At 48.4% G+C, this 26,668-nt stretch overlaps 1 protein-coding gene and 1 non-coding gene across 2 annotated transcripts; both read right to left on the bottom strand.

Moving 5' to 3' along the window:
- Positions 1–4,055: 4,055 nt before the first annotated feature.
- TRAPPC3 (trafficking protein particle complex subunit 3) lies at positions 4,056–19,270 on the bottom strand. Its single transcript, XM_066269654.1, has 5 exons — positions 19,096–19,270; positions 7,591–7,688; positions 6,862–6,961; positions 5,229–5,411; positions 4,056–4,805 (listed from the first exon to the last, which is right to left on the bottom strand). Exons 1-5 carry the CDS (start codon positions 19,135–19,137, stop codon positions 4,686–4,688), a joined length of 543 nt encoding a protein of 180 aa, XP_066125751.1. The 5' UTR covers positions 19,138–19,270; the 3' UTR covers positions 4,056–4,685.
- TRNAD-GUC (transfer RNA aspartic acid (anticodon GUC)) lies at positions 6,071–6,146 on the bottom strand. Its single transcript has one exon. It is a non-coding gene; the product is annotated as a tRNA-Asp (tRNA).
- Positions 19,271–26,668: the final 7,398 nt, after the last annotated feature.

Genomic DNA, 26,668 nt, shown 5'->3' with positions numbered 1-26,668 from the left:
GCCTGGGACGCTGAGGACCCAGGTTTGAAACCCCAAGGTTGCCAGATTGAGCACGGCCTCATCAGCTTGAGTATAGGGTTGCTGGCTTGAGTGTGGGGTCACAGACATGACCCCAAGTTCACTGGCTTGAGCCCAAAAGTCACTGGCTTGGCTCGAGCCCCACCACCGATCAAGGCACATATCAGAAGCAATCAATGAACAACTTAAGTGCCACAACTATGAGTTGATGCTTCTCATCGCTCTCCCTTCCTGTCTGTCCCTGTCTGCCTGTCTCTCTCTCTCTCACTAAATAATAATAATAAAAATAAATAGACAGCAAGGTAGGCATTATGACTCCTATTTGGCAGATGGAAAAACTGAGGTTCTGGATTCAAATCCTTTTTGTCCAGTGTCACATAATCAACAGGCAACAGAGCCAGGACTTGATCTTGCCTCTCTCTCTCTTTTTTAAATTTCTGGTTTTGTTTTGATTTTTAATTTAGAGAGTGAGGGAGAGAAAGAGACAGAAACATCAATCTGTTCCTGTATGTGCCCTGACTGGGGATCGAACCAGCAACTTTTGCACTCAGAGTGATGCTCTAACCAACTGAATTATCCAACCAGGGCTATGTTTTTATTTATTTTTATTTTTATTGATTTGAGACAGAGAAGAAGAAAGAGACAGAAACATCAATCTGCTGTTCCACATATTTATGCATTCATTGGTCGACTCTTGTATGTGCCCTGACCAGGGATTGAACCCGCAACTTTGCCATTTCAGGACAACACTCTAACCAACTGAGTTACCCAGCCATGGCCCTTGTCTCTCTTTTTTTTTTTTTTTTTTTTTTTTTTTTATTTATTCATTTTAGAGAGGAGAGAGAGAGGGAGAGAGAGAGACAGAGATAGGGGGGAGGAGCTGGAAGCATCAACTCCCATATGTGCCTTGACCAGGCAAGCCCAGGGTTTCGAACCGGCAACCTCAGCATTTCCAGGTCAACACTTTATCCACTGCGCCACCATAGGTCAGGCTTGTCTCTCATTTTTAACCTCTCCTCTTCCCCCTCCCCCACCCCACATTGTGTTCAGCCGCTTCCCCTTGGACTGGAGATCCCAGCATCTCATGTTCCCTTCACCCAGAACAGGGCTATATTTTTATTAAATGTAAGAATTTACACACAGAGTTACTCCCCCAAGAAACACAGGGAAAAGGACACACACCGAAGCAAAAAAACCCATATATATAACACATAATGTACTTGATAAGTGGTATCCAATTCTGGACTATCTAGATTCAAGTCCTGACTCTACTATGTATTTAGGGTGTATCTGTTTTCTTATCTGCAAAATGGGACTAGTGACAGAGTTATGAACACTGTGAGAAATGCATGTGAAGTGCTTAGACTAGCATTGGCATAGTCACTCTTCAATAAATATTAGCTGTTGCTCTGCATAACATTTGTGCTCACTCACACATGCTCTCATGCCATCTTCCCAGCCCTCCTCTAGCCTCGCTTAATCCTAGATGCCCTGATGGCTGACAGACCAGGCCCCAGAGCCAAGAGGGAAGAGCAGCTGCTTCTCTCCGCATCCTCCATCCTCTGGAGCTATACCTAAGCAGCCTCCTGTGTGTTGTGCGGGGAGCGGGTACTGCTCCTCACTAGCTCTGGGTCTATCAGAGAAGGCTTCCTGGAGGAGGCCTCTGGCCAAGCCGGCTGAGCCAGGCTTAGGCAGGAGGGTGCTGCCCCGTGCCTTGGCTTCCTCCATTGTTCCTCACAACACCCACCCAAACCGTTGCTGCAATACCCTCTCTCCACCCCCTTCCCCACAGTAGAAACTTTCCTCTCCTCCTGCCAGAAGCTTAAATTGCCCCCAGGAATGCTCTGCATCCCACAGCTCCCCTGGCAGTGGCCGGCAGCAGTCCTGGGGTCAGGCCTGGCCCTACATCAAAGGCGAGGGATCGTAACAGTGAGGCTCCTCGCCTGCTGCCACCTCCCCCGCCTCCCACTGGCCCTCCGGCTTCCAGGGAACAGCACATGGTAATACTTAAGCTCTGGGAGAACGGGAGGATGCTTTGCTTGCACCACCACCCCCAACCGTTCACAATGAACTACTTGTTAGGAGACTATTTTAATTTTAGTTAATGCAATTTCTGCTCCTGGGCCTCTGTTGCCACCTCCTTCTCAGACCTGGATGCCCAGTACAGATGTAAGGAGGCCAGTCCGCCAGGGAAAGGCATAACCTGAATATGGAAATGTCACTGGTGAGTCTGGGGCAGGAATAGGACTCGTACATCAGGACAGCCAGGCTGGTGCTCTCGTCTCCTCTAAGGGGGTGAGGGCTAGGGGAGGGCTTGGATCTAGCTTGTACAACTCAACAGGTCAGCATGAGAGTTTGGGGTGTGTATGGGAGCCATAGACTTCTCAGCCAATGTCTTCTTTCCAACGTCCTAGGTTTAGTAGCCAAGCCCTCAGCCTGGCCACCATCTGAGCTTTGCATTCAGGTCTTGTGGGCATGACTGGAGGAAGGGGGCACTTTCTGACCCTGACTAGCCTCTGAGATTTGCTCCATCAGGTGCACTTTCTAGCAAATTCTGAAAGCCAGAGGTCCAATTGTCACTCTCTTGGACAGTACAGTAGTCATCTGGGGACCCCTGGTGGCCAAAGGCTGAAAAACAAGGCCTTTCCCTAGAGTTCTGCCCAGCCAGCATTAAACCCCAAGGCCACCAGCATGGATCCCTCCAGCCCCAGAACTCCACAGCAACCCAGGCTCTTTGGGAAACTTTCTTAGTCAACCCCTCCCATATGGCCAGGCACACCTGCCCATCTTGCTGGGAGGGCATGCCAGTTCATCAAGGAGAATGGGGACTGGCCCAGCCCAGGGTAAGGGTCTCGGCCTCTGTCATATGTAATCTACGATAACTCATTCTGCAGTGGGGGTACCTATAGTTAAGCTGCTGGGACTTGTGTGTTTGGCTTATTTGGAAAAGATGAGGTGATGCTCCGAACAGTTCCATAGTCCTCAGCCCTTTCTCTTCCCGAGCCCCTGCGCACACATCACACAGCTGTAGGGCTGTAACTGGGAGAGTCACTAAGGGGCTTTGTTTCCACAGCTTGCCGACCCTGTAACGTTGCCCAAAATTAACTCTGGGAAAGGAAATATCCAAAACCTCACGCCATACAAACGGCTGCTGGAAAGTAGGCTGTGGTACCGGGAGGAGAGGAAGGGCGAGGGCCCCCCCGAAGGGAAGGGTGGTGCAGCTCACTTTTCTTGGCAGGGTCCGCACAGCACACGCTTTCTGGATCTGGGCCCCAGCAGTCATGCCCTTAACTCACTGACTCTCCTGAGTGTCCCAGAGCTCTGGTCCTTACCTAGACAGCCGACACTCTTCAAGCACAGTGCGACATTGTTGCTTGTCTCAGGCCTGTCTACAACCTTGGCCCCCACTTACTCCCCTCCCCCAGTGATCTGAGTATCTGGACCCCAAGAAAATAGCTACCAAACAAGGCCTGAACCCCCCCCCCCCATTAGCTCTGTAGGGCTAGGTGAGGAAGCCACAGGCCTGCCCTCCTCCCCACAGCACTCGCCAGCCATTGTCAAGAACATGGGCTTTGGAGTCTGGCTGGGGCTCTGAACCCTAGCTTCTCCTCTTACCAGCTGTATGACCTTAGGCAACCTGTGGCCTCCCTCTAAAAACAGCATTATTGTGAATTAGTTAATGCATACAAAGTGGTCAGTACAGTCTGACAAATGCTAAGTATGCAATAAATGGTAGCCAACACCAGGGTGTACATGGTCTCTCTAAGCCAAATCCCCTGACTTGGTGGACAAGAGCCCAGGGTACTCCATTTTAGGTATGCCTGGGATAATGGTCTGCTCTAGATTTTACTAAAGAGTAGACCCAAAAATGACTCTGAAGGGGCCTGGTTTGCTCCCGGGTCTCCCAGGCTCTCTGGTCTCTGGGAAGCCCGTCCTGGACCAGGTAAAATCAAGGCAGGGCCCAGGGACTTAGCTGGTCTCCTTGCCCCACTGTAACAAAATTCCCTGGGGCTGAGCAGAAAGAAAACAGGACAGGATTGGGACTTCACTCAAGAATGTGTCTTTATTGAAGAATTTGTAAGAAAAAAGGATGAACCTCTAAAAAGAGGAGATGCTGCCTCCGAACAGCGGGGAGGAGTGAGACCTGGGTGGCTGCCCAGAAGTCAGTGCTTCCAGCACGACTGGCTCCCCTTCCCGGCGAGCACCGGGGTATGTCACACCCCAGCCAGCAACTGCAGCCCACCCCTCCCCATCTCTCCTCCCTGCCCCACGGCCTTGGGTCTCCTTCAGCCATGTGCCAATGGCTTTCTGAGGGCCCAGGGATAGATGTGCCAGGCTTGCTTCTTAATGGGGACAAAGTGAGTTTTGCTTTGGAAAATTCAAACGAGTGTAAAATGGTTGAGCTCTTTCTAGTCCAACCAAGGGTGAATACATTCGGCCCCTTTGAAGGGAAGGGGAGCAAAGGATTTCCTCCTGAATGCACACGCTTGTGCGGTGCCTGGACTATATCACAGTCTGCTCTTTACTTGAATGGAGAATGGAAACAGGGTTAGAAGAATATATAACATCCGTGTTAAAGAGTCACTGAGTTCCAGAGGGCAGAGGGAGCACTGAGGCTTTCTGATTCCAGCCAGCGCTCCTGCTAGCTACCCCGAAGTCCGGGGGAGTCACTCTTCTCCAGCTGGGAGGTTGTCCTCAATCCGCCTGATGAACCTCATCCGGATCTCTGTCACACCGTCTCCTTTCAGGGTGTCCTGGACAAACCTGGCCTCCACAGCCATCTGGATCTGGGGACAGTGGGAAAATGAAGGGGTGGCTACTTGGCAACAGTCTCTGGGAAACCACTGGGAATAGGATTATAACTGGCTCATCCACATAGCCAAAAAAAGGGGACTGGCTTCCCACAGGACAGGACTGTCAATTCCAATGTTCCTTTGTAGAAGGTAGTGGCCCCAGCCCCTAAGGAGAGACTTAGCAAAGAACACACCCAAATGAGACTGTCACCAAATAAGCCAAGCTGGGAATGGATGTTCTGGGAGCTGACAGCACCGTCTCCCAGTCTGTCCAGCTTCATCCTATGCTCAGCAGCACCACTGTCTCAGGCAGCAAATGCTAGGTGAGGCCTTTCTTCTTTCTCTCTTGTTCATGCAAACATTTATCAAGCCCCTGCTATATTCCAGGTGTCCCAGAGGGAAAAGAGCTGTACTCACCATCTCCAAGGCTCCCCGCAACACCCCACACAAGAGATTGGAATAAATAAGGGATGAGTGGTTATCAGGAAGTTCCACAAAGTCCACCAAGGGGTTATTTTCCAAAATGAGGGAGAATTCGTCACCAGCTGGGCTCCAATTGGTGATGCTTGGAGTGATGCCCAAGTACATCTTGAATGCCACCTGTCAGGGGACACACAAGAGCACCATGGGAAGAGCAGTCGGGCTGTATGACAGAGATGGCGACAGGCTGGCAAATGGGAACTAAGTGGCTCAGGAACAAAACTGTGCCTCTGCAAGACACTGAGGCTTTAAGTACTCAGGGCAAAACCCCAAACAAACAGAAAAGGCATCTGTGCACAATTCCACACTCCTCTTTCAAGGCATCATACACTCAGGCAACAACGTGCTGTCCCCTGCACTGCTCGGCAGGAACACTGCTATTCTGAGTGGGGAGCCTGCCCTCAACCAGCATCTGAGTGCAGATAGGCCCCATTCACCCCTGTCCTATCTGTGCCACCTAAGCCCTTCTTTTGTCTGAGCCTTTTTCTTTTCTTTTCCTTTTTTTTTTTTTTTTGTATTTTTCCGAAGCCAGAAACGGGGAGGCAGTCAGACAGACTCCCGCACGCACCCGACCAGGATCCACCCGGCACGCCCACCAGGGGGCAATGCTCTGCCTATCTGGGGTGTCGCTCTGTTGTGACCAGAGCCACTCTAGAGCCTGAGGCAGAGGCCACAGAGCCATCCCCTGCGCCCGGGCCATTGGCTGCAGGAGGGGAAGAGAGAAACAGAGAGGAAGGAGAGGGGGAGGGGTGGAGAAGCAAATGGGCGCCTCTCCTGTGTGCCCTGGCCGGGAATCGAACCCGGGACTCCTGCACGACAGGCCGACGCTCTACCACTGAGCCAACCGGCCAGGGCCTGAGCCTTTTTCTTGATGGAAATAAAGGTCACTGGGGCAGAGCTACTCTGAAAACATCCTTCCCTCTATGTACCCTCCTAATTCCAAAGCCTCACAATTCTCCACTGTCAGCTCTCTTGGATTTGGGCAAGGCCAATGTGCTGACAACGGAAAGAGCCAACAGTGTAGGTAACTGACACGATAAAGCCATAGGAGTTTTATCATTTGTTATTAACCCTGTATTATGTAACACTAAAGTATTCACTATACGCACACTACATTAAGTGCGTTCATTTTACCTGAATGCTCATGTTCGTTTTTTCATTTACTCCTTACAACAACCCTGTGAGGAAGCTCTTATTTTCTTCACTTTAAAGATGAGGTAACTGGTAATTAAAGAGGTTAAAAGTAAGTTACCTAAGAACTAGTAAGCACTGGAGCCAGACTTTGAAGCCAGGCGTATCTGTCCTCTAACTGCCATGCACTCTGCCACATCTTCCCAGTAGAGATCTGGCTTTGGTTTCAGTGGGGCTTTAATCCACAGTGGTGATCCCAACCACCACTCCCTTCTTCATAATCTGTGCTATTCCCAAACCACCAGGAAGGCTTCTCTGGCCCAAACAAGCTGCCTAACTAGACTTCTGGAATAGTAAGGGCCTCTCTAAGGGAAAGAATGGTAAGCTGTGCCTCCCAAAGACAATCCTTCGGCATGGCCAACGGGCCCGGGATAATGACCTTGGCGATGACATCCGCTGTTTCCCGAAAGTCATGGCACCTCCCCACATTTGACCGTGCCAAGAAATCTTCAATCAGTCGAACGCCAATGTTATAGCCCCTGGAAAGGAAATGAAAGAACCGAATATATTACAGGATCTGAATTTCTTGTATTTGTACATAAGACTATTGGTAGTAAAAGAAAACAGAGATAATTTCAAACATCCCAATTAATGAGCTCAGTGGAAATCAAATGTTGGTTAAGAGAGAGAAAACCGCCCTGGCCGATTGGCTCAGTGGTAGAGCGTCAGCCTGGCGTGCAGAAGTCCTGGGTTCGATTCCCGGCCAGGGCACACAGGAGAAGCGCCCATCTGCTTCTCCACCCCCCCTCCTTCCTCTCTGTCTCTCTCTTCCCCTCCTGCAGCGAGGCTCCATTGGAGCAAAGATGGCCCGGGCGCTGGAGATGGCTCCTTGGCCTCTGTCCCAGGCGCTAGAGTGGCTCTGGTCGCGACAGAGCGACGCCCCAGAGGAAGCATTGCCCCCTGGTGGGCGTGCCGGGTGGATCCCGGTCAGGCGCATGCGGGAGTCTGTCTGACTGTCTATCCCCGTTTCCAGCTTTGGAAAAATACAAAAATAAAAATAAAAAATAAAAAAAAAAGAGAGAGAAAACCCTGCTGGCCCTAATGGACCATGCTGGTTCACGGACTCGGGAGCCCCATTCTTGCTGCTCCCACAGAGGAGCTCACTCACATTTTGTCTAGCTGTTTATTCACATCTTCATCATTTTCATAGTCCTTGCACAGTTGGGTGACCAGAGCCCCATAGGTCAGGGTGAAGAGCTCAGAGCTCTAAAAGAGATTCAAAAGGCAGTCAGGACCAAGACGCACAAAAGAGAAAGTTTGGTGAGAGTCTGAATAGGCCTCAATGCAATGTCAGGATTCAAGGGAAGGTCACCTGTGTCTGGAGGGAAAGAGCATCACCCCCTGTGGAGTAGTCAAGGAATTTGCTCTCCTGGGTCAATGTGGCAGGGCTGCAGACAGACCCACTGCAAAATAGGCTGTAAAAGGCACTTCACGAGCCTTAGCTGAGTTGCTCAGTAGACAGAGCATCACCCCGGCTTGCCAAGGTCATGGGTTCAATCTCCAGTCAGGGCACATACCAGAAGCAATCAATGAATACACGACTAAATGGAACAACTAAGTGGATCAAGTTGATGCTTTTCTCTCTCTTTGCCCTTCTCTCTCGCTCAAGTCAATGGAAAAAAATTACTTATTCATTCTTTAGAGAGGAGAGAGAAGAGAGGAGGAGCAGGAACCATCAACTCCCATATGTGCCCTGACCAGGCAAGCCCAAGGTTTTGAATCAGCGACCTCAGCATTCTAGGTCAATGCTTTATCCACTGTGCCACCACAGGTCAGACTGGAAATAATTAAAAACAAACTAACAAAAGGTGTCTCACGCACTGAGCAGTCACACATCCAACACACCAGGTAGGCATCTGCCAACCCAGAACCCCACTGCAGCTGAGCTCCAGTCACTAGTCTGGTGTGGGAGCAGCAGTCGTTCACTAGATCCTGTGAAAGACCCACAGCAGACATTTACAAATCACCCTCTGCGGGTCAGCAGGTTGACCAATGGTTTCCTTGTGCCTTAGAACATCTGCAGTGTCCTGGCCTAAAGTTAAACTGCACTCCCAAGGCCCCACCCAGGAGCAGCAGAGGACCCAAGGCCCTCTCTGGGGGGAAGGAAGGAAGTCCTAGATGAAATCTACATTGTGGATGACAACCCCCCCCTTCTAATTCATCACCATGGGAAAAAAAGAAGGTTTCTTTTGACAAACAGCTAGAACGTTTCCAGGAAAGGGGGTAATCAGAAAGGAATACTGACCTGGACTGGTTGCTATTATGATCACAGTTAAAATCATAGAAACTCTTTCTCAACTTAAGAATCCTGTCACTGGCCCTGGCCAGGTTGCTCAGTGGATATAGCATCATCCTGGTGTGCCAAGGTCATGGGTTGGCATCTAAGCATCCCTGGTCAGGGCACTTACGAGAAACTGAGTACACCACCACTGAGTACACAACTAAATGGAACAATTAAGTAGAATGGCAAGTTAATGCTTCTCTCCTCCCCCCACTCCCCTTTGTCTCTCTCTCTTTCTCTCTCAAAGGAACAGAAAAATTAAGAAAAGAAACAGAACGAGAAGAATTCTGTCACCTTCCTACCAAGAAACAGAGACATGTGGAAGGTAATAAGAATGGCAAAACCAAGACTAATGAAAGACAGAATAAAAGCAGCAGTTGTGGGAAAGGCATTATCAGAGTTAAACAAAATGAGAAATATGTTAACAGTATGTTTCGACCAGCGGATTCACCCAGAAATTAGGTTAAAGAAATCAAGACTACCACTCAACCACTCCCTTTTAAAGGGAAGCTTGTCAAAATTGGAGCAGAGCACCTGTTTGTCTTAAAGTGTTCTAGGGAAGAAAGTCCAAGTAATGTTAAGACCCAGGCTCTCAGGACTCAATGCTCCTCAACTCACCCCCATGGCCTGGTGGTGAGCTCACTACAAGAATAATAATGTGCCCTGGCTGGAAAGCTCGGCTGGTTAGAGTATCAGCCCGGTACAAAGGTGGCCAGTTCAATCCCTGGTCAGGGCATATACAGGAACAGTTTCTGTCTCCTGTCTTCTCCCTTCCTCTCTCTAAAATTCGATAAATTAAAAATTAAAATAATAGCCTGACCAGGTGGTGGCACAGTGGATAGAGCGTCGGACTGGGATGCGGAAGGACCCAGGTTCGAGACCCCGAGGTAGCCAGCTTGAGCGCGGGCTCATATGGCTTGAGCAAAGAGCTCACCAGCTTGGACCCAAGGTCGCTGGCTCCAGCAGGGGGTTACTCGGTCTGCTGAAGGCCCGCGGTCAAGGCACATATGAGAAAGCAATCAATGAACAACTAAGAAGTCGCAACGCGCAACGAGAAACTGATGATTGATGCTTCTCATCTCTCTCCGTTCCTGTCTGTCTGTCCCTGTCTATCTCTGCCTCTGTAAAAATAAATAAATAAATAAAAAATTAAAAAAAAAAAGCCTTTAAAAAAAAAATTAAAATAATAATAATAATGTGATGCCATTTGCTTACATATTGCATACTATTTTTCATCACCTTATTTTCCACCCCACAATAACGCTGTTAAAGCAGAACGGGCAGAAATTAATCCCAGTTTAGAGATGAGAAAACAGACTCAGAGTGGTTAAGTAATCTGCCTAAGGACAGTCCTGGCTGGATATCTTGGTTGGTTAAGAGCTTCATCCCGATGCAAAGAGGTTGCTGGTTTGATACCCCTGGAGGATCAAACCAGACTGATATTTCTCTCTTTCTAAAATTAATCAATCAATAATTTGCCCAAGGACGAACAGCTAATTATTGATAAAAGTAATTTGGGGGGACAAAAACCAAGAGTTTCTAAGCCAATGTTCATTCCATACACTGTTCCCCACAACTGCAATACTAATAACCCCCCCCAAAAAAAAAACATTTAGCTGTACTAAGAAGTCAAAGAGAATCAGTTTCAGAGTCAGGAAGCTCTTTAGAATACAACTAAAACAGTCAGATCAGGGTGTATCTGAGAGACCATTTACCAAATACGGAAATTAAGGAGAATGATTTTAGCGAAGTTAAGTTTTGGCACTAGAATGTCTTGGGCATGAATGGATGGAGACAATCCAGCAGTAACCAGTGCAAAGAACTGGCATCACTGCATTAAGTCAGGAGAGCTTTCCTTCCATTATTAATGATCCTTTGGATAAAAGTGCCCAGAGCCTCAGCCCACCATGATGCCAAGTAACAAGCATATCATATTATCAAGCTCCTTATACGTAAATGCAGCAGCCCCCAATTTTTTTTTTTTTTTTTTCTGAAGCTGGAAACGGGGAGAGACAGTCAGACAGACCCGCATGCGCCCGACCGGGATCCACCCGGCACGCCTGGGGCAGAGGCCAAGGAGCCATCCCCAGCACCCGGGCCATCTTTGCTCCAATGGAGCCTTGGCTGCGGGAGGGGAAGAGAAAGACAGAGAGTAAGGGGGGGGGGGGATGGAGAAGCAAATGGGCGCTTCTCCTATGTGCCCTGGCCGGGAATCGAAAGCGGGTCCCCCGCACGCCAGGCCGACGCTCTATCGCTGAGCCAACGGCCAGGGCCACCCCCAATTTTTACTAATAAGAAAAATCAAGTTCCTAGACAGATCAGTCCATGGTCACAGAATCAATATGGCTGGGATCTGGGAACAGGATTCCTGACCCAGGCTCTCCACACCCTCTAATTTGCAAGTCTGTCTCCATCTTCAGTTGTGACCCAAGCCTATTTGGAACAGTGTGCAACATAAATATATAAATGAAAGGTCCTCATGCTTTAATTTTTATTTATTTATTTATTTATTACAGAGACAGCGAGTGAGTCAGAGAGAGGGATAGACAGGGACAGATAGACAGGAACGGAGAGAGATGAGAAGCATCATTAGTTTTTCATTGCGCGTTGCAACACCTTAGTTGTTCATTGATTGCCTTCTCAAACGTGCCTTGACTACGGGCCTTCAGCAGGTCGAGTAACCCCTTGCTCGAGGCAGTGACCTTGGGTTCAAGCTGGTGGGCTTTTGCTCAAACCAGATGAGCCCGCGCTCAAGCTGGTGACCTCAGGGTCTCGAACCTGGGTCCTCTGCATCCCAGTCCGATGCTCTATTCACTGCGCCGCCACCTGGTCAGGCCTCATGCTTTAAAAATAGGAATTGGGCTGTGGTACAGAAAAAATCACTCAATGTTTACTATGTATCAGGGACTATATAATTGAAGGGAGACAGATAATGAACTGAATAAGTAAAATACATGGTTTGCCAAATAGTGGTAAGTGCTGCGGAGGAAACTAAGCATAAAGGAGATTGGGGGGTATTTATGTTGGAGTGTGTGTCAATTATAAATAGGGTAGTCAGGCCTGACCAGGCAGTGGCGCAGTGAATAGAGCATAGGACTGGAATACAGAGGACCTAGGTTCAAGGTCCCAAGGTTGCCAGCTTGAGTGTGAGCTCATCAGGCTTGAGCACAGGTTTACCAGCTTGAGTGCAAGGTTGCTGGCTTGAGTGTGGGATCATAGACATGACCCCATGGTCACTGGCTTGAGCCCAAGGTCGTGGCTTGAGCAAGAGGTCACTCACTCTGCTGTAGCCCCCCATCAAGGCACATATGAGAAAGCAATCAATTAACAACTAAGATGCTGCAATGAATAAGTGATGCTTCTCATCTCTCCCTTCCTGTCTGTCTGTCCCTATCTGTCCCTCTCTCTGTCTCTGTCACAAAAAAGTAAAAAAATAAAAAATAGGGTAGTCAGAGAAGGCCTCATTAACCCTTTTAGTACAAATGTTCATGTATGTGTTTGTGCCTCCTGACCATCAAGAGTACGATCGTTCATGGGTAAGGCAACATTTAAAAAAGGCAAATGTATGTTGTTTTCATAAATTGGTTCTCAAACAAACACGATTTTAAGTTAATAAAACTGTAACTGGAACTAATTTCATTTTTTGAAAAAAAATTCACTCCTGGGGGTCAGTGAGCATGACAAAAATTCACTACTCAAAGGGTTAAGGTGATACTTATAAAAGAACTGAAGGACTTAAGGATAAGCCACGAAGATAATATGTGGGTGAAAAAATTCTAGGAAGCAAGTGTAAAGGCCCTGAGGTAGGACTATGCTTGCCATGTCTGAGAAACAGCTAGGAGACCAGTGTGATCAGAGAGGAGTGAACAAAGAAAACTGAAGAGAAGTCAGAGGAGTAAAGAGAAGGTTGCAGTCTGAAGACCTGGGTTTCCAGTCCTGTGACCCTTATAACAAAAGGTTCCATGGGACCTTAAAGCTCAGCTCTTTCAACCAGTCCAATTTCTTCACTGAACATAAGCACCACATTCTCCCTCCCAACAGAAATCTGAATCTCTTCTGCAACACATCTACTTTCTGATTGCTTTAACTATGTTTAATGATAATGGTCATTATTAACACTTAAAAATTTCAGAATGTTTTCAGTTTCTCACTGATTCTCTTAATAACCATATGAGGTTAGCAGAGCAAACATTACTTATCCCTATTTTACAGGTGACAGGTTAAGTAACTAAGACTCAGTGTTGTTTTTTTAATTTTTATTGATTTGAGAGAGATAGAGAAATGTCAATTTGTTTCACTCATTCACAAATTCGTCGACTGACGACGCTCTAACTACCTGAGCTGCCCAGCTAGGGCCGAGACTCAGTGTTCTTATAGTTGTGCACTGGCCTATAAAAAGTAATGTGACCCTAATCCATTGCTTAATCTCTCTGAATTTCAGTTTTTCCCATCTGTTCAATAACGACACAATTGTATGCCCTTCAGGGTTACTGTGAGATTCCAACGAGAAGTTTGCAAAGCACCCAGGGAAGAGTATGAACTCAAGTAGGTATTATTTAATCTTAAACTGGTTCTCTGGGGAGTGGTGCCAGAGAGCATCCTGAACTAGGTTAAAAGAGGGAGATCTTGAATCAATATAAAGAACTTTGTAACAACCAATAAGGAATATAAGGAATATTGGTTTGGGCCCTGGCCGGTTGGCTCAGTGGTAGAGCATCGGCCTGGCGTGCAGGAGTCCCGGGTTTGATTCCCGGCCAGGGCACACAGGAGAAGCGCCCATCTGCTTCTCCACCCTTCCCCCTCTCCTTCCTCTCTGTCTCTCTCTTCCCCTCCTGCAGCCAAGGCTCCATTGGAGCAAAATTGGCCCAGGCACTGAGGATGGCTCTGTGGCCTCTGCCTCAGGCGCTGGAATGGCTCTGGTTGCAACAGAGAGATGCCCCAGATGGGCAGAGCATCGCCCCCTGGTGGGCGTGCCGGGTGGATCCCGGTCGGGCGCATGCGGGAGTCTGTCTGACTGCCTCCCCGTTTCCGGCTTCAGAAAAATACAAAAAACAAAACAAACAAACAAAAAAAGAATATTGGTTCGATCCCTGGTCAGGGCACATAAAGGAATGGCTTAGTATTCCTGTCTCTTTCTCTCCCTGCCTCTAAAATAAGTAAGTAAGTAAATAAGTAAGAATACTGGGTTTGTAGTCAGAGGACCTACTTTTGGGTCTGAGCTTGCCACTTAGTAGATGTAAGACTTTTGGTCAGTTACTTCATTCTGTTAAACCTAAATTTCCTCACACAAAAACAGTAACAGGTCTGGTCAGGCGGTGGCACAGTGGATAGAGCGTCAGACTGGGATGCAGAGGACCCAGGTTCGAGACCCCAAGGTCGCCAGCTTGAGTGCGGGGCTCATCTGGTTTGAGCAGGGCTCGTCAGCTTGGACCCAAGGTCGCTGGCTTGAGCAAGGGGTTACTCGGTCTGCTGAAGGCCCATGATCAAGGCACATATGAGAAAGCAATCAATGAACAACTAAGGCAGTGGTTCTCAACCTTTCTAATGCCGTGACCCCGCAATACAGTTCCTCATGTTGCAGTGACCCCAAACCAAAAAATAATTTTGGTGGCTTCTTCATAACTGTAATTTTGCTACAGTTCTGATTCGGAATGTAAATACCTGATATGCATTAAGTATTCTCATTGCCTCTCCACCTCCTAGGCTTCTGTCCTCCGGCACTTGCTGCATCCGCCCACTGATGATGTCAGCAAGTGCCGGACACACGTAATGCGCTGCTATGGATGAGCAGCCGTGCTGCTATGAACTGTGGAGCATTCCCCCCGCCTCCCCCGCCCCTTAGGCCCTGGACGGATGATGCAATCACGTCTGCGCATGACCGCAGGCATTCAGTTTGGAACGCACGTCCATAACGGTGTGCGTTCAAGCTGAATAGCGCTGCTGCAGACGGTAGCGTGGCTTCTCAGTGGCTAAAGCCATCCGAAATATGTATTTTCCGATGGCTTTAGGCGACCCCTGTGTTTTGGTAGTTCAACCCCCACCAGGGTCGCAACCCACAGGTTGAGAACTGCTGAACTAAGGTGTTGCAACGAAAAACTGATGATTGATGTTTCTCATCTCTCCGTTCCTGTCTGTCTGTTCCTATCTATCCCTCCCTCTGACTCTTTGTCTCTGTAAAAAACAAAACAAAACAAAACAAAAACAAACCAGTAACAGTAGAATCTGTCATGACAATAATGGGTGATTGGGAGGTGCTAAGGAGATAATGGAATTAAATATGCTTTGCAGACCAAGAAACCATAGGAGTGGTTTCACACTGGCATAGCCAGTATGATCTCCAAGTCCTCCTCCAAGTCCTCCTCCAATACTCCTCTAAGTACTTCAGGCACAACCTGAGCAGAACCTAAGCCAACCTCTACACTCGGGTGAGCTACTGCACTCGATGATTTTCACAAGGCTTTTTAGTTAGTATCCCTCCCCCAAAAACATCAATTCTCCTTACAGGGGCTGATTTTTGGAGCTAATGCTCCAAGAGTCACTTGCTATTGTTTTCAACACAAGTAATCTAGTATGACTGCCCCCAGCAGCTGGAGAAGGAAGGTCTGTGATGGGACTGAGTCCATGCCTCCCTTACTCTCCGGTCCTGTCACAGAGATTCTGAGTGCTGCTATGAAGCAGTAATTCACCTGAGCTCTGGAGAATAAAGCAGCTGGGGTTGGGTTACTCGTAACACAACACAAAGGACAGGCCTGCTTGTCCATGAGATCAAGGAACCAAACACTGTACAGACACTCGAAGGCAACCGTCTATACTAATAAAACTGCTAGCTGACATTTACTGAGTATCAACTGTGTTTTTGGGTGCAGTGTCACATTGCTTGCTCGCTTTGCATGCATTATCTACTGCAATTAATCTTCAAAACAACCCTATGATATAGATACTATTATTACCTTTCAAAACTTACGTTGCCTGACCTGTGGTGGTGCAGTGGATAAAGTGTTGATCTGGAACGCTGAGGTCGCTGGTTCGAAACCCTGGGCTTGCCTGGTGAGAGCACATGTGAATGTTCCTTGCTCCTTCTCTCCCATGCCCCAAATCAATAAATTTTAAAAAACCTTTAAATATAATTTATGTTAAAGCTGGTGAAACGGATGCTTAGGAGAATGAATAAACTTGCCCAAGGTCACACAGCAAGTAGAAAGTGAAGTCAAGACTCAATCTCAGACAGTACTATAGCCCTGTGTTGGCATTTTTCCGACACTCACATAGTATGAGCTTCTCAAGTTAGGGGCTAGGACTTCATCTCTGCGTTTCCCATAACACCTAGCACAGAGTTCTGCATATAGTTGGGACTCAAGAAAAGTTTACTAGACAAATGGGCTGTTTCTGTTTGCACGGACTAAAAGCAGAGATCTAGTATTTGGGCATATTAACCCTTTAAGTCTTGGAAGGCTTAAGTGGGAACACAGCAATTAGAAGACTGCTATTAGCAAGAGAACTGCTAGAGGTGGGGACTCCCCAAGCAGAGAAGAGAGGAGAGGAGCATGTGAAGACCAGGTGGCTACACAGAGGATCCTGTGACAAGCCTCATGTAGGTACCAGTTGAAACTGAATGAGAAGTCACACCAAACCTTCATGCCAATCATTCAATAAATATAGACTGCCGCCTGACCAGGCAGTGGCGCAGTGGATAGAGCGTTGGACTGGGATGCCAAGGACCCAGGTTCGAGACCCCGAGGTCGCCAGCTTGAGCGTGGGCTCATCTGGCTTGAGCAAAAAGCTCACCAGCTTGGACTCAAGGTCGCTGGCTTGAGCAAGGGGTTTCTCGGTCTGCTGAAGGCCCGCGGTCAAGGCACATATGAGAAAGCAATCAATGAATAACTAAGGTGTCGCAACAAAAAACTGATGATTGATGCTTCTCATCTCTCTCCGTTCCTGTCTGTCTGTCCCTGACTATCCCTCTCTCTGACTCTCTCTCTGCCCCTGATAAATAAATATAGACTGCCTACGTTAAGCATCATTCTAAGTGTGGAGACTGGAGCAATGAACAAAAATTCCTACTCTTGTGGAGTTTACATTCTCATGGGGGAGACAAAAAACTATAAGTAAATACAGAATTTATAATGAAATATTTAAAATGAAATAGTGCAATGAAGAGAAACAGATAGAGTAAAAGAATAAAGAACTAATGTGATCAGGAAAGGCCTCTCTGAGGAGGTGATACCTAAGTGTACACAAAGTGACGATCTGGGGGAAGGAAATTCCAAGCAGCAATATAGTAGTTGCAAAAGTTTTGAGGCAGGAGTGTACTGTTGCCTCTCCATAATTCTCTCACTTCAACAAAGCTGAGTGAATACTGGGGTTAGGGGTAGAAACTGCAGGTTCCTACTAAAGTGGTATTAAAGATTTCAATATTGATTTCAGGTAGAAGAAAATGTAGGCCTGACCTGTGGTGGCGCAGTGGGTAAAGAGTCGACCTGGAATGCTGAGGTTGCTGGTTCAAAACCCTGGGCTTGCCTGACCAGGCGGTGGCGCAGTGGATAGAGCATCAGACTGGGATGCGGAGGACCCAGGTTTGAGACCCCGAGGTTGCCAGCTTGAGTGCGGGCTCATCTGGTTTAAACAAAGCTCACCAGCCTGGCCCCAAGGTCGCTGGCTTGAGCAAGGGGTTACTCAGTCTGCTGAAGGCCCACGGTCAAGGCACATATGAGAAAGCAATCAATGAACAACTAAGGTGTTGCAACGAGCAACGAAAAACTAATGATTGATGCTTCTCATTTCTCTGTTCCTATCTGTCTATCCCTGTCTGGCTGGCGCTCTCTCTGTCTCTGTAAAAAAAAAAAAAAAAAAAAAAAAAAAAAAGGAAAAATGAAAGAAACTGTACAAAAATAACAGCAAATTATGAAAAACTAAGCAGGAAAACCTCTCATATGTGCTCAGATCTTAGAGAGGAAACATTTACCATGCCCAATGCATTTTACCTTGAAACCTCATTTAATCATAGGTGGGCATTATTGTCCCCAATTTATAGATAAGGAAACAGAGGACTGACTTAGAAAGACAGAATTCTAACCAATGTCCATGCTTTTTCACCTACATGACAGTTTCCTAGCAAAATGCTCTCTTTTCTCTTCTTTGTTTAAACTCTTGGTATTTCCTCCAAAACAGGAATTCTTAACCTGTAATCCATGGAGTATTTTCAGGGGGCCCACAAATCTCCCCAAAATATAAGTACTGTACATGTCTGGGTGTAGGTTTTCCTACTGAATATTCCGGGGGAGAAGATCCATGACAGGTTTGCCAGCTTCTCCAAAGAGGTCTGAGAGAGAAACCCTAAGTACTACTCAGGAGGAACAGGGCCTCCTGCAGCATGTTCTTGGCGGCTGCTCCCAGTGTAAGATGCAAAGGTGTGAGGGAAGTTTAATCATCCTTTCTAAGGCTACCTGTCAGCAAAAGGCCTTCTGATCTGCTCAGCATGCAACCTTGCATATTCGGTTTTTAAACTGGAAAACAAAGATAACACAGGAGATTCTGGAGGAAATAAGAATATGCCAAAGAAATGGAACACTTACGGGGAAGTCCCTTTAGTTTGGAGGAAAATGTCATCTATCGTACTTCCCGGGCCCAGACCCCATCCAGATACAGATCCACTAGCCAGTATGGGACTGGACAGTGTCCCACTCCACCCAGCACAAGAAGGGAACCTCCCCCTGCCAGAGGGGCACTTCTCGGCTCCTCTGGCCCACCTCTTCTTACTCCACCGAACAGAAAGTTCCTTTCCGGCCAGACCAGTTATCTGAGCATCTCTTACAATGCTAAGGCAACTATGAGAGGCAGTATCACCTAATAGTCGGAGGCATTAGCTTTTGAGTTAGAGAAACGGGTTCAAATCCTAATTCTTCCTAGCTGTAAATATGGGCAAATTATGTAACCTCTTCGAGAGGTAAAATGGCGATAATATCATCCACTTGAGAGGATTATCTTGCAAATTAAATGAAATCATAGAGGGAAAGTGGTTGGCCCAGTGCCTAACGCAAAGAGCAATAGGTGGTGATTACCGTCGTTGTTGTCCGCCTGGCACAGGGCTGCTGCATTCAGGCCTTGGGGAAGGGTCTCTGAGCTACTCCAGCGGCCCTCCAACCAGCCTCCGGCCCGGGACGCCCCCAGAGTGGCCCTCCCCTCTCAACCCTCCAAGCAACTCCCCTTCCTCCTGCAGAACCACACCCCTCTCGAAGCTCAAAGGGAGTCTTTTCCCAATTGCGCCCCGCGCCGGGCCCTTCCCCTGAACGCCTCCACTCTGCCCGCCCGCCGAAGTCACACGTTCCGAGTTACCATTTTCTTGCTCTCGGTGCCACGGTTCGCCTGCCTCGACATGGTGCCAGCCGCCTCACCGCGCCTTGGTACAGGCCTACTCGGCGACCCTTTCTGACACGGTTTAATCCAGCCGTGGCCCCTCAGCCTTCCGAACGGACCGGTACAGACTCAACGCGCCTGCGCGGCCTGACGCGGGGCACCACGGAACTCGTGGTCTTGCCGACAAGGGTAATCCCCCCCCCCCCCCCCCCAGCTCCCTGATAAACGTCGGACTACAATACCCAACAGTCCAGCTGGCAGCACCGCCCCTTAGCTCAGATGGACTATAATTCCCAGAGTGCCTTGCAGAGCCTGTCTTCGTCTACTAGGCTGCATTCTGACCACTAGGTGGCGTCCGCACTTTACGGTAATCCTGTATCATCCACACTACCCCACACTTCAGCCTGCGCTCAGATAAACTCCGCAAATTCCTCTCGTCGTGTTTGGTCTCAGAAGGACCCTCTTCCAGGAAGTCTTCCTAACTAGCTTTTGCGCTGTTGCTGCAGTGCAGTTTAGACCTAGAAGACCCTAGAAGCAAATCTGGCTTCTTCACTTCAAAAATACTTAGTGACTTCCTACTAAGGAAGGAAGCCCCGCTGCCCCCCCCCCCACCACCACCACCACCAAGAAGCTTCAAGGACATTTTATGTTGTTAGGCCAAGTATTCAGAGAGATTTTGTAAAGGACACTTTTGGGACTGTATGTAATCTACTTCATTCCCTGCGTTGGAATGCCTGTGGCATAGATAGCAAAGTAAGCAAAAGAGGTAAAGTGTTGGCCAAATAATTTTGTAAATATGATTTTTATACTTGTGTGTGATTTACAATGAGGGCTAGGCAACACCAGCTAAAAATGGTCAGTGAAGTTACAGATTGCCTTTCTCCTTGGGAAGGGCTATTATTTTGCTACTGGAAAGGTTTTTGTACTAGAAAGTTTGAAAGAAAGAAGGAAGGAGAAATCAGACGCCCCCCCCCCCCCCCATTCACTGAGGAGGAAGAGAAGCAATGAGGAATGCAGGGGGGAAGGGAGATCTAAATAGCCCCTTCCTCTCCCCTTTTCTTAAAAGTTTTAAGACCTTAATGGGCGATTTCCAATGCTTATTCTCTGACATCACTTAAACCTCCTCGCATCCTGAAATCATGTGATTGACGTGTGTACCTAGACAAAGGATCACGAGTACTTAATGTGAAACTTGTGTTCTGTAAAGCAGTGGTCCCTAACCCCCAGGCCGCGGAACAGTACCGGTCCATGGGCCATTTGGTACCAGTCCACAGAGAAAGAATAAATAACTTACATTATTTCCGTTTTATTTATATTTAAGTCTGAATGATGTTTTATTTTTTTTAAATGACCAGATTCCCTCTGTTATATCTGTCTAAGACTCACTCTTGACGCTAGTCTCTGTCACGTGATACATTTATTTGTCCCACCCTAAAGACCAGTCCGTGAAAATATTTTCTGACATTAAACTAGTCTGTGGCCCAAAAAAGGTTGGGGACCACTGCTGTAAAGGGTATATAAGATATAAGAAATCTAATTTCGGGCAGCACATGTCTTTGGAGTCACTAGCCCCGTGTGCTCTACCGGCTTATTAATAAATTCTCTTTTCCTCTTATAAAGTTATTTGAGTGTCTGTACTCTGTTCGGTGGCTTTCCTGCAACACTACTATGGGTCAAGCATTTTGCTAGTGGTTTTCTCTTCAAGTTGCCCTCTGTCCCAAAACCCTAAACACAGCCAGCATCTGCATCCTACCGCCTTTGACCTCAAGACAGAATATCATCCAGTGTATTAGATAAAGTTCAGGTCACTTCCTCCCCTAGAACAACTACATTGCCTGGCTTCCAGGAGAGATCACCAGTGTTGGTGGAAGTCAGTCCTGGGTTACAATCCCAGTTTTGCCACTTGAGGCAAATTGCTGGAGATCTCTCAGTTGTGAAGACTGGTGAGCAGTGTATGCAGAGCACTTGGGCACAAAGTAAATGTGTATTTCTTTCTTCTAGCCACTCTCTAAAAACAAAGCCCAAAACACAGGCCCTAGAAACACCAGGGGAATAGGGGAATATGCTGGCCACACCCTCACTCATCACCAAGGGGAAGTCCTACAGTCCCTGACCAGAGCTCTTTGGTTTCAGCTCCAGCAATCCTCCCAGGCTGGTCAATTCCGAGGGGCAAGGCTGGACTAGCTGAGAACCCTCTCCTCATTTAGGCCCGCTGGCTTAGGTCTGCAGCAGCTGCATTCTAGCCCCTAGCCTTCACCATGCCAAGCAGCCTGTCCAGACCTGAGCCAACGAGGTTGGGGAAGACTGGGGGGCTCAGACTGCTTAGGCTGAAAGCTAGTGCCCGGGATTCCTCAGTCTCTCTCTCAGGGTGCAGGGTAAGTCTTTATTATACCCTGCTCCCTGTCACACAGACATTCTGGGCCCTCCTTAGAGGCAGTACCCCTTCACTCTCCCTCCTGTGTCAGTGCCTGGGGGAAAGGGCCAAGGGTTGAGGGTTCTGCGAAGAAACATGGGGGTGGGGAGCAGGGAGAGCAGGGGTCAGCTAGTCCCTAGAGGCTAGCACAGCCAGAGAAGAGCATCCTGCATTCCCAGGAGAGAGGACAGCTGAGGTGAAAGCTACAGTTGGCTGGCCTGTCTGTGGGTCTGGGCTCCTCCCTGCCGGCTGCCTTTGGCTGCCCACAGAAACCTGAGTCACAGTCACGGCCAGCAGCCCGACCCCACCCAGACTGCTGTCAAGCTGGGAGGTTCTGGAGAGACTGGAGGCGGAGCCTCTCCTTGCCTGTCTTTCAACCTCCGAGATTCTTCCTCTCTCTGCCTGTGATTCTTCCTCTTGGCATCTCTTTTTGAGGGGACTGAATTAGGGGGGTGTCATCTCAGGCTAATCTATGGGGTTTCCTCCTGGCTTAGATGGAAAGTTAAAGGCTCCCTGGACAGCTACTCAAAAGGCTCTCAGTACAGTTCCATCATTTTCCCAAATCCCAATTCCTCTCCACCACCCCTCAGGGCCAGAACATTTAGGAACACTAGGCACACTCCTTTCCACCCTCATCTCCTTCTCCCTAGAAAAGAACACAGCATCCTGGCTGGATAGCCCAGTTGGTAAGAGCATCATCCAAAAGTGGCAGGGGTTGCTGTTGGTTCGATCCCCAGTCATGGCACATACAGGCACAGATTGATATTTCTGTCTGTCTCTCTCTCTCCTCCTTACTCTCTAGCTGAAATCAATAAAATATTTTTTTTTTTTTTTTAAGAAAAGAGAGAGAGAAAAGAACAGAGCAACAACAGCTTCTTATCCCTAAAAGGGGCTTTAGACAAGGACCACTTCTCAGGAATCCAAAGGGTTAAACTTATTTATTTAGTCTTGGACCTGAGTTTCTCCCCCTCCAATCCCTCTCTGATCTTCCACACCCCAAGAGCTAGAGGAAGGGAGGCCTTATTACAATTGGTGTCACCAATGCTCCTAGAGGACATTCCCCACCTCCAGCTCCAGGGAGTGGGTCCTAGATTCTATGGCTCCCCAGGAAAGCAATCTGGGTTTCAGACCCCTTCCACCAACAGTACCTTGGAGAGGGGGGTAAAAAAAACCTGGTGTCAGTTCTCAGCTGTCCCACCCCACCATGAGGCCCCTCCTACTTCCTACTTTGTGGGTGGGGAGAGAGCCTCCAGGGCCTTGGTCTTGATTCACGTCCCTGTGTCAAAGCTCCCGGTGATTTCCTTCACTCTTCAATCAGGTTCATCCTGGACCCCGCCTCGCCAAACCTAAGAGGTTGTATAAATCACCTACTTTCCCGGTAAAAGGATCAGAAAGGGGACATATTTCTGATCCCCATTCAATGGCCTGCCCCCCACCTCACCCCAGCCTAGCCTGTGTTAAGACTAACAGCTCATTCACGCCTGTGTCCGTAGAGGGGGATGGGACTGCCCTGGGCGGTAGGGGAGGCCCTGTAGAGGTGGGGGCTCCCACCCCTCACCTAAAAGGTCAGGGCATCCTGTTGGAGCTTTAGCTCTGGATGTTGCAAGTACCCCTACTTGTTCCTTTTCCAGAATGTTTAATATTGGGGGGGCATGTGAAGGCCCTCAGGCACTGTCACTCAGCCCCAAACTCAAAGAAAGACGCCATCTCTAAACTCAGTTGCAGAGGCCTGGATCTGCCAGGGATCCTGGTCAGTTAAAGGGAGAATGGAGAGAAGTCCACTCCATCGGTCTCTCCTAACTGCAGCAATCATAAGACATTGCCATTCTCCAGGTTCCATCCTCCCGGTATTCACTGTGGACACCTCAGCATGCAGGAAGCCTTCTGAGGCTGGAGAGGGAAACTGTCAAGTTGCCTAATTCCCAAAGCCCAGCCGGTCTGCACCACTAGCATTTTGTGAGGAAGTGCAGGCACCCCCACCCTTAATCTAGGAAAGGGTTCCTTAATCTGGGCATCATTAATGTTTTGGGGCCTGATGATTTTTTGTTCTAGGAGCAGTCCTGTGTTAAACGGCATCCTTAGCATCTAAGTACTGGATTTTAGTACCCCCCCCCCCCCCGTTGTGACAACCAAAAGTGCCTCTAAACATTGCCAAATGATCCTAAGGGACCTAAAAATGCCTCTGGTTGAAAGTCAATGATGGAGGCTAATAACACTGTGTCTTTGCAGTAAGCTCTGCAAAGTCAGTCTTAGCTCATTAGACATGACAGAGAATTTCCAGTTCTTTTTTTTTTTTTTTTACAGGGACAGAGAGAGCCAGAGAGAGGGATAGACAGGGACAGACAGACAGAAACAGAGAGAGATGAGAAGCATCAATCATCAGTTTTTCGTTGCGAGACCTTAGTTGTTCATTGATTGCTTTCTCATAGGTGCCTTGACCATGGGCCCTCAGCAGACCAAGTAACTAACCCCTTGCTTGAGCCAGCGACCTTGGGTCCAAGCTGGTGAGCTTTTGCTCAAACCAGATGAGCCCGCACTCAAGCTGGCGACCTTGGGGTCTTGAACCTGGGTCCTCTGCATTCCGGTCCGACGCTCTATCCACTGTGCCACTGCCTGCCAGGCAGATTTCCAGTTCTATTGCTCACCCTTCCCCTTCTGGAGAATCTTCAACAGCTCTCCCTGATCTAATATCATGTAGAAAATGATGTCAGCTGGTGTTCAAATCCATCCCTGACCTATCTTTTCATTTCTTTTTTTAAACAGGGATTTTTTTTTAATGTAGCAGGTTTGTTTGTTTTTTAGATTTTATTTATTCATTTTAGAGAGAGGAGACAGAGAGAGAGAGAGGAGGAGGAGGAGCAGAAAGCATCAACTCCCATATGTGCCTTGACCAGGCAAGCCTGGGGTTTTGAACCGGCGACCTCAGCATTCCAGGTCAACCGCTTTACCCACTGCGCCACCACAGGTCAAGCATTTTTCTTTTCTTTTTTTTAAGATTTTATTTATTGATTTTAAAGGGTGGGGGTTGGGGGTGCGAGAAGTATATATTCAATAGTTGCTTCACTTTATTTTTTTATTTTTTATTTTTTTTAATTTATTCATTTTAGAGAGGAGAGAGAGAGAGAGAGAGAGAAAGGGGGGAGGAGCAGGAAGCATCAACTCCCATATGTGCTTTGACCAGACAAGTGCAGGTTTCGAACCGGCAACCTCAGCATTCCAGGTCGACGCTTTATCCACTGCGCCACCACAGGTCAGGCCATTTTTCATTTTTTTTAAAAGATTTTATTTATTCATTTTAGAGAGAGGAGAGAGAGAGAAGGGGGAGGAGCAGGAAGCATCAAGTCCCTTATGTGCCTTGACCAGGCAAGCCCACAGTTTCCAACTTGCGACCTCAGCATTCCAGGTTGTTGCTTTATCCACTGTGCCACCACATGTCAGGCCCTATCTTTTCATCTTTAGCTACCATTTTGCCCTCCACTATTCTTGAACTCTAGCCAAGGAACATATCTCACTGTATCTCACTACTCTTACCTATATGCCTCTGTCCCTGCAGTCAGCTCAGTATCAGAGGTGGGGGTGGGGAAGAGCCATCACAAAGAGCTCTCCTCGTTAGGTTCTGTTCATGAATACTCCTGAGTCCAGTCACTGCCTGGCTCAGGGTGGGCCTGTTCAGCTCTGGAAAATGCAGAGGTCTCTCTGACCTCACAAAGGACAGTCCTGGACTCCATCACCCACATGGTCCCTTCACCCTCAACTGGGATGACTGGCAACAAAGAAGATGAGGGGGTCTGCTTCTCATCATAATTTGCTTTTACTTTGAAACGCCATTATCTAGGATTGTGCCTATTAATTAAGCATTTCCTATATGCCAGGCACCTCATCTGTGTTACAGTATTTAACCTTTACAACACCCCCATGATATGGAATGGTACCATTATTTTTCTGACTTATAGGTGAGCAAACCAGGTTTCAGAAAAGTTAAGACACTGGCTTAAGGTTACCAGCTCCACCTGCAGGCTTTCTTTCATCCTCTTCTAATGATTTTGAGCTGGAAGGGAGACTATTTCTTCCCTATTCCCTCCCCAGAGTTTAAGCCCCCACTCTTCCTAGGTTGCCTGAGACCCAGACCCCTTTGTTCTCCACCCTCCCTCTTGAAATGGCTGCTCTCTGGAGCTGCTCAAAGCAGGGAGACATTGGCGGGAAAGGGGGGCAGGAGGACAACATCTCACTGGGCCAAATCTCTGGACAATGGAGAACTGACCTTTTAGAGGTCAGGACAAAGGGCAGGGCTGGGGTGGGCAGGTCCAGTTGCACCTCCTCCTTTCTCTGTCAGTCTCTGCAGCACCACCATCATCGATCCACCTTCCCAGCAAGCTCCCCTGTCTCTGCCCAGGCTGCGCCTGACTTGGCTGGAAGCCCCGTCTCAGCTGGCACTAACAGAGATTTGGGGGATCCACTGCGGCGGGCTGGGAAGTGGGGTTCTTTGGGGGAGGGGAGTCAGAAAGGGCTCAGTCCCTCCTTCAACTGGCCATAGGGGAGAAAATTCTTCCGAGGAGATTGAAGGGGTCGTCTGATGGGGGGTGGGGAGGTTCTGTGCCAGGACCACCCAGTTTGGAGCTGGGAGAGACCGAGCAGATTAGAGACCTGGGTATAGCAGCGGCGCAGGCCTGTAATTACCCCGGAGGAGCAAGGAAGACACCAACCATAGCATGCTGAAGGAAGGGCGGTAGCAAGGCTCCGGGTCTCTCCCCATCCCAGCCACGACCAGGGGAGAGAAAGGCTAGCCCTTTTAGGGGTCTCCTTATGACCCCCTTCAGGTCTCCCAACGTTACCCGAGTAGGTTTTATTTGAGGTGGATTTGGGCGAGAATTTAGACTTGAAGCTACTGCCAAGGCCCCAGAGCCGGAACTCCAAGGTGGGATTGGGGTCTCCCAGTCCGGCTTCTCCAACTCCCCCTATCCTAGCGGTGGGTGAGTCACCCGAGCGCTCCCTACATAGTCCTCTCGCGCCGCGGCGCATACCAACGCGCAGCCTCCGGGGGAGGCAGCTCTATAGGGGTCTTCCCGGAGCCTTAGTGGCCCCTCAGCCGCAACCACAGGAGAAGCGTCCGGAGGCTCAAGATCCGGCGCTACAGGGCGG

Source organism: Saccopteryx bilineata, chromosome 3 (assembly GCF_036850765.1).
Source record: "Saccopteryx bilineata isolate mSacBil1 chromosome 3, mSacBil1_pri_phased_curated, whole genome shotgun sequence".
NCBI classification, from domain to species: Eukaryota; Metazoa; Chordata; class Mammalia; order Chiroptera; family Emballonuridae; genus Saccopteryx; species Saccopteryx bilineata.
This window is presented reverse-complemented; position numbering and strand designations above follow the sequence as displayed.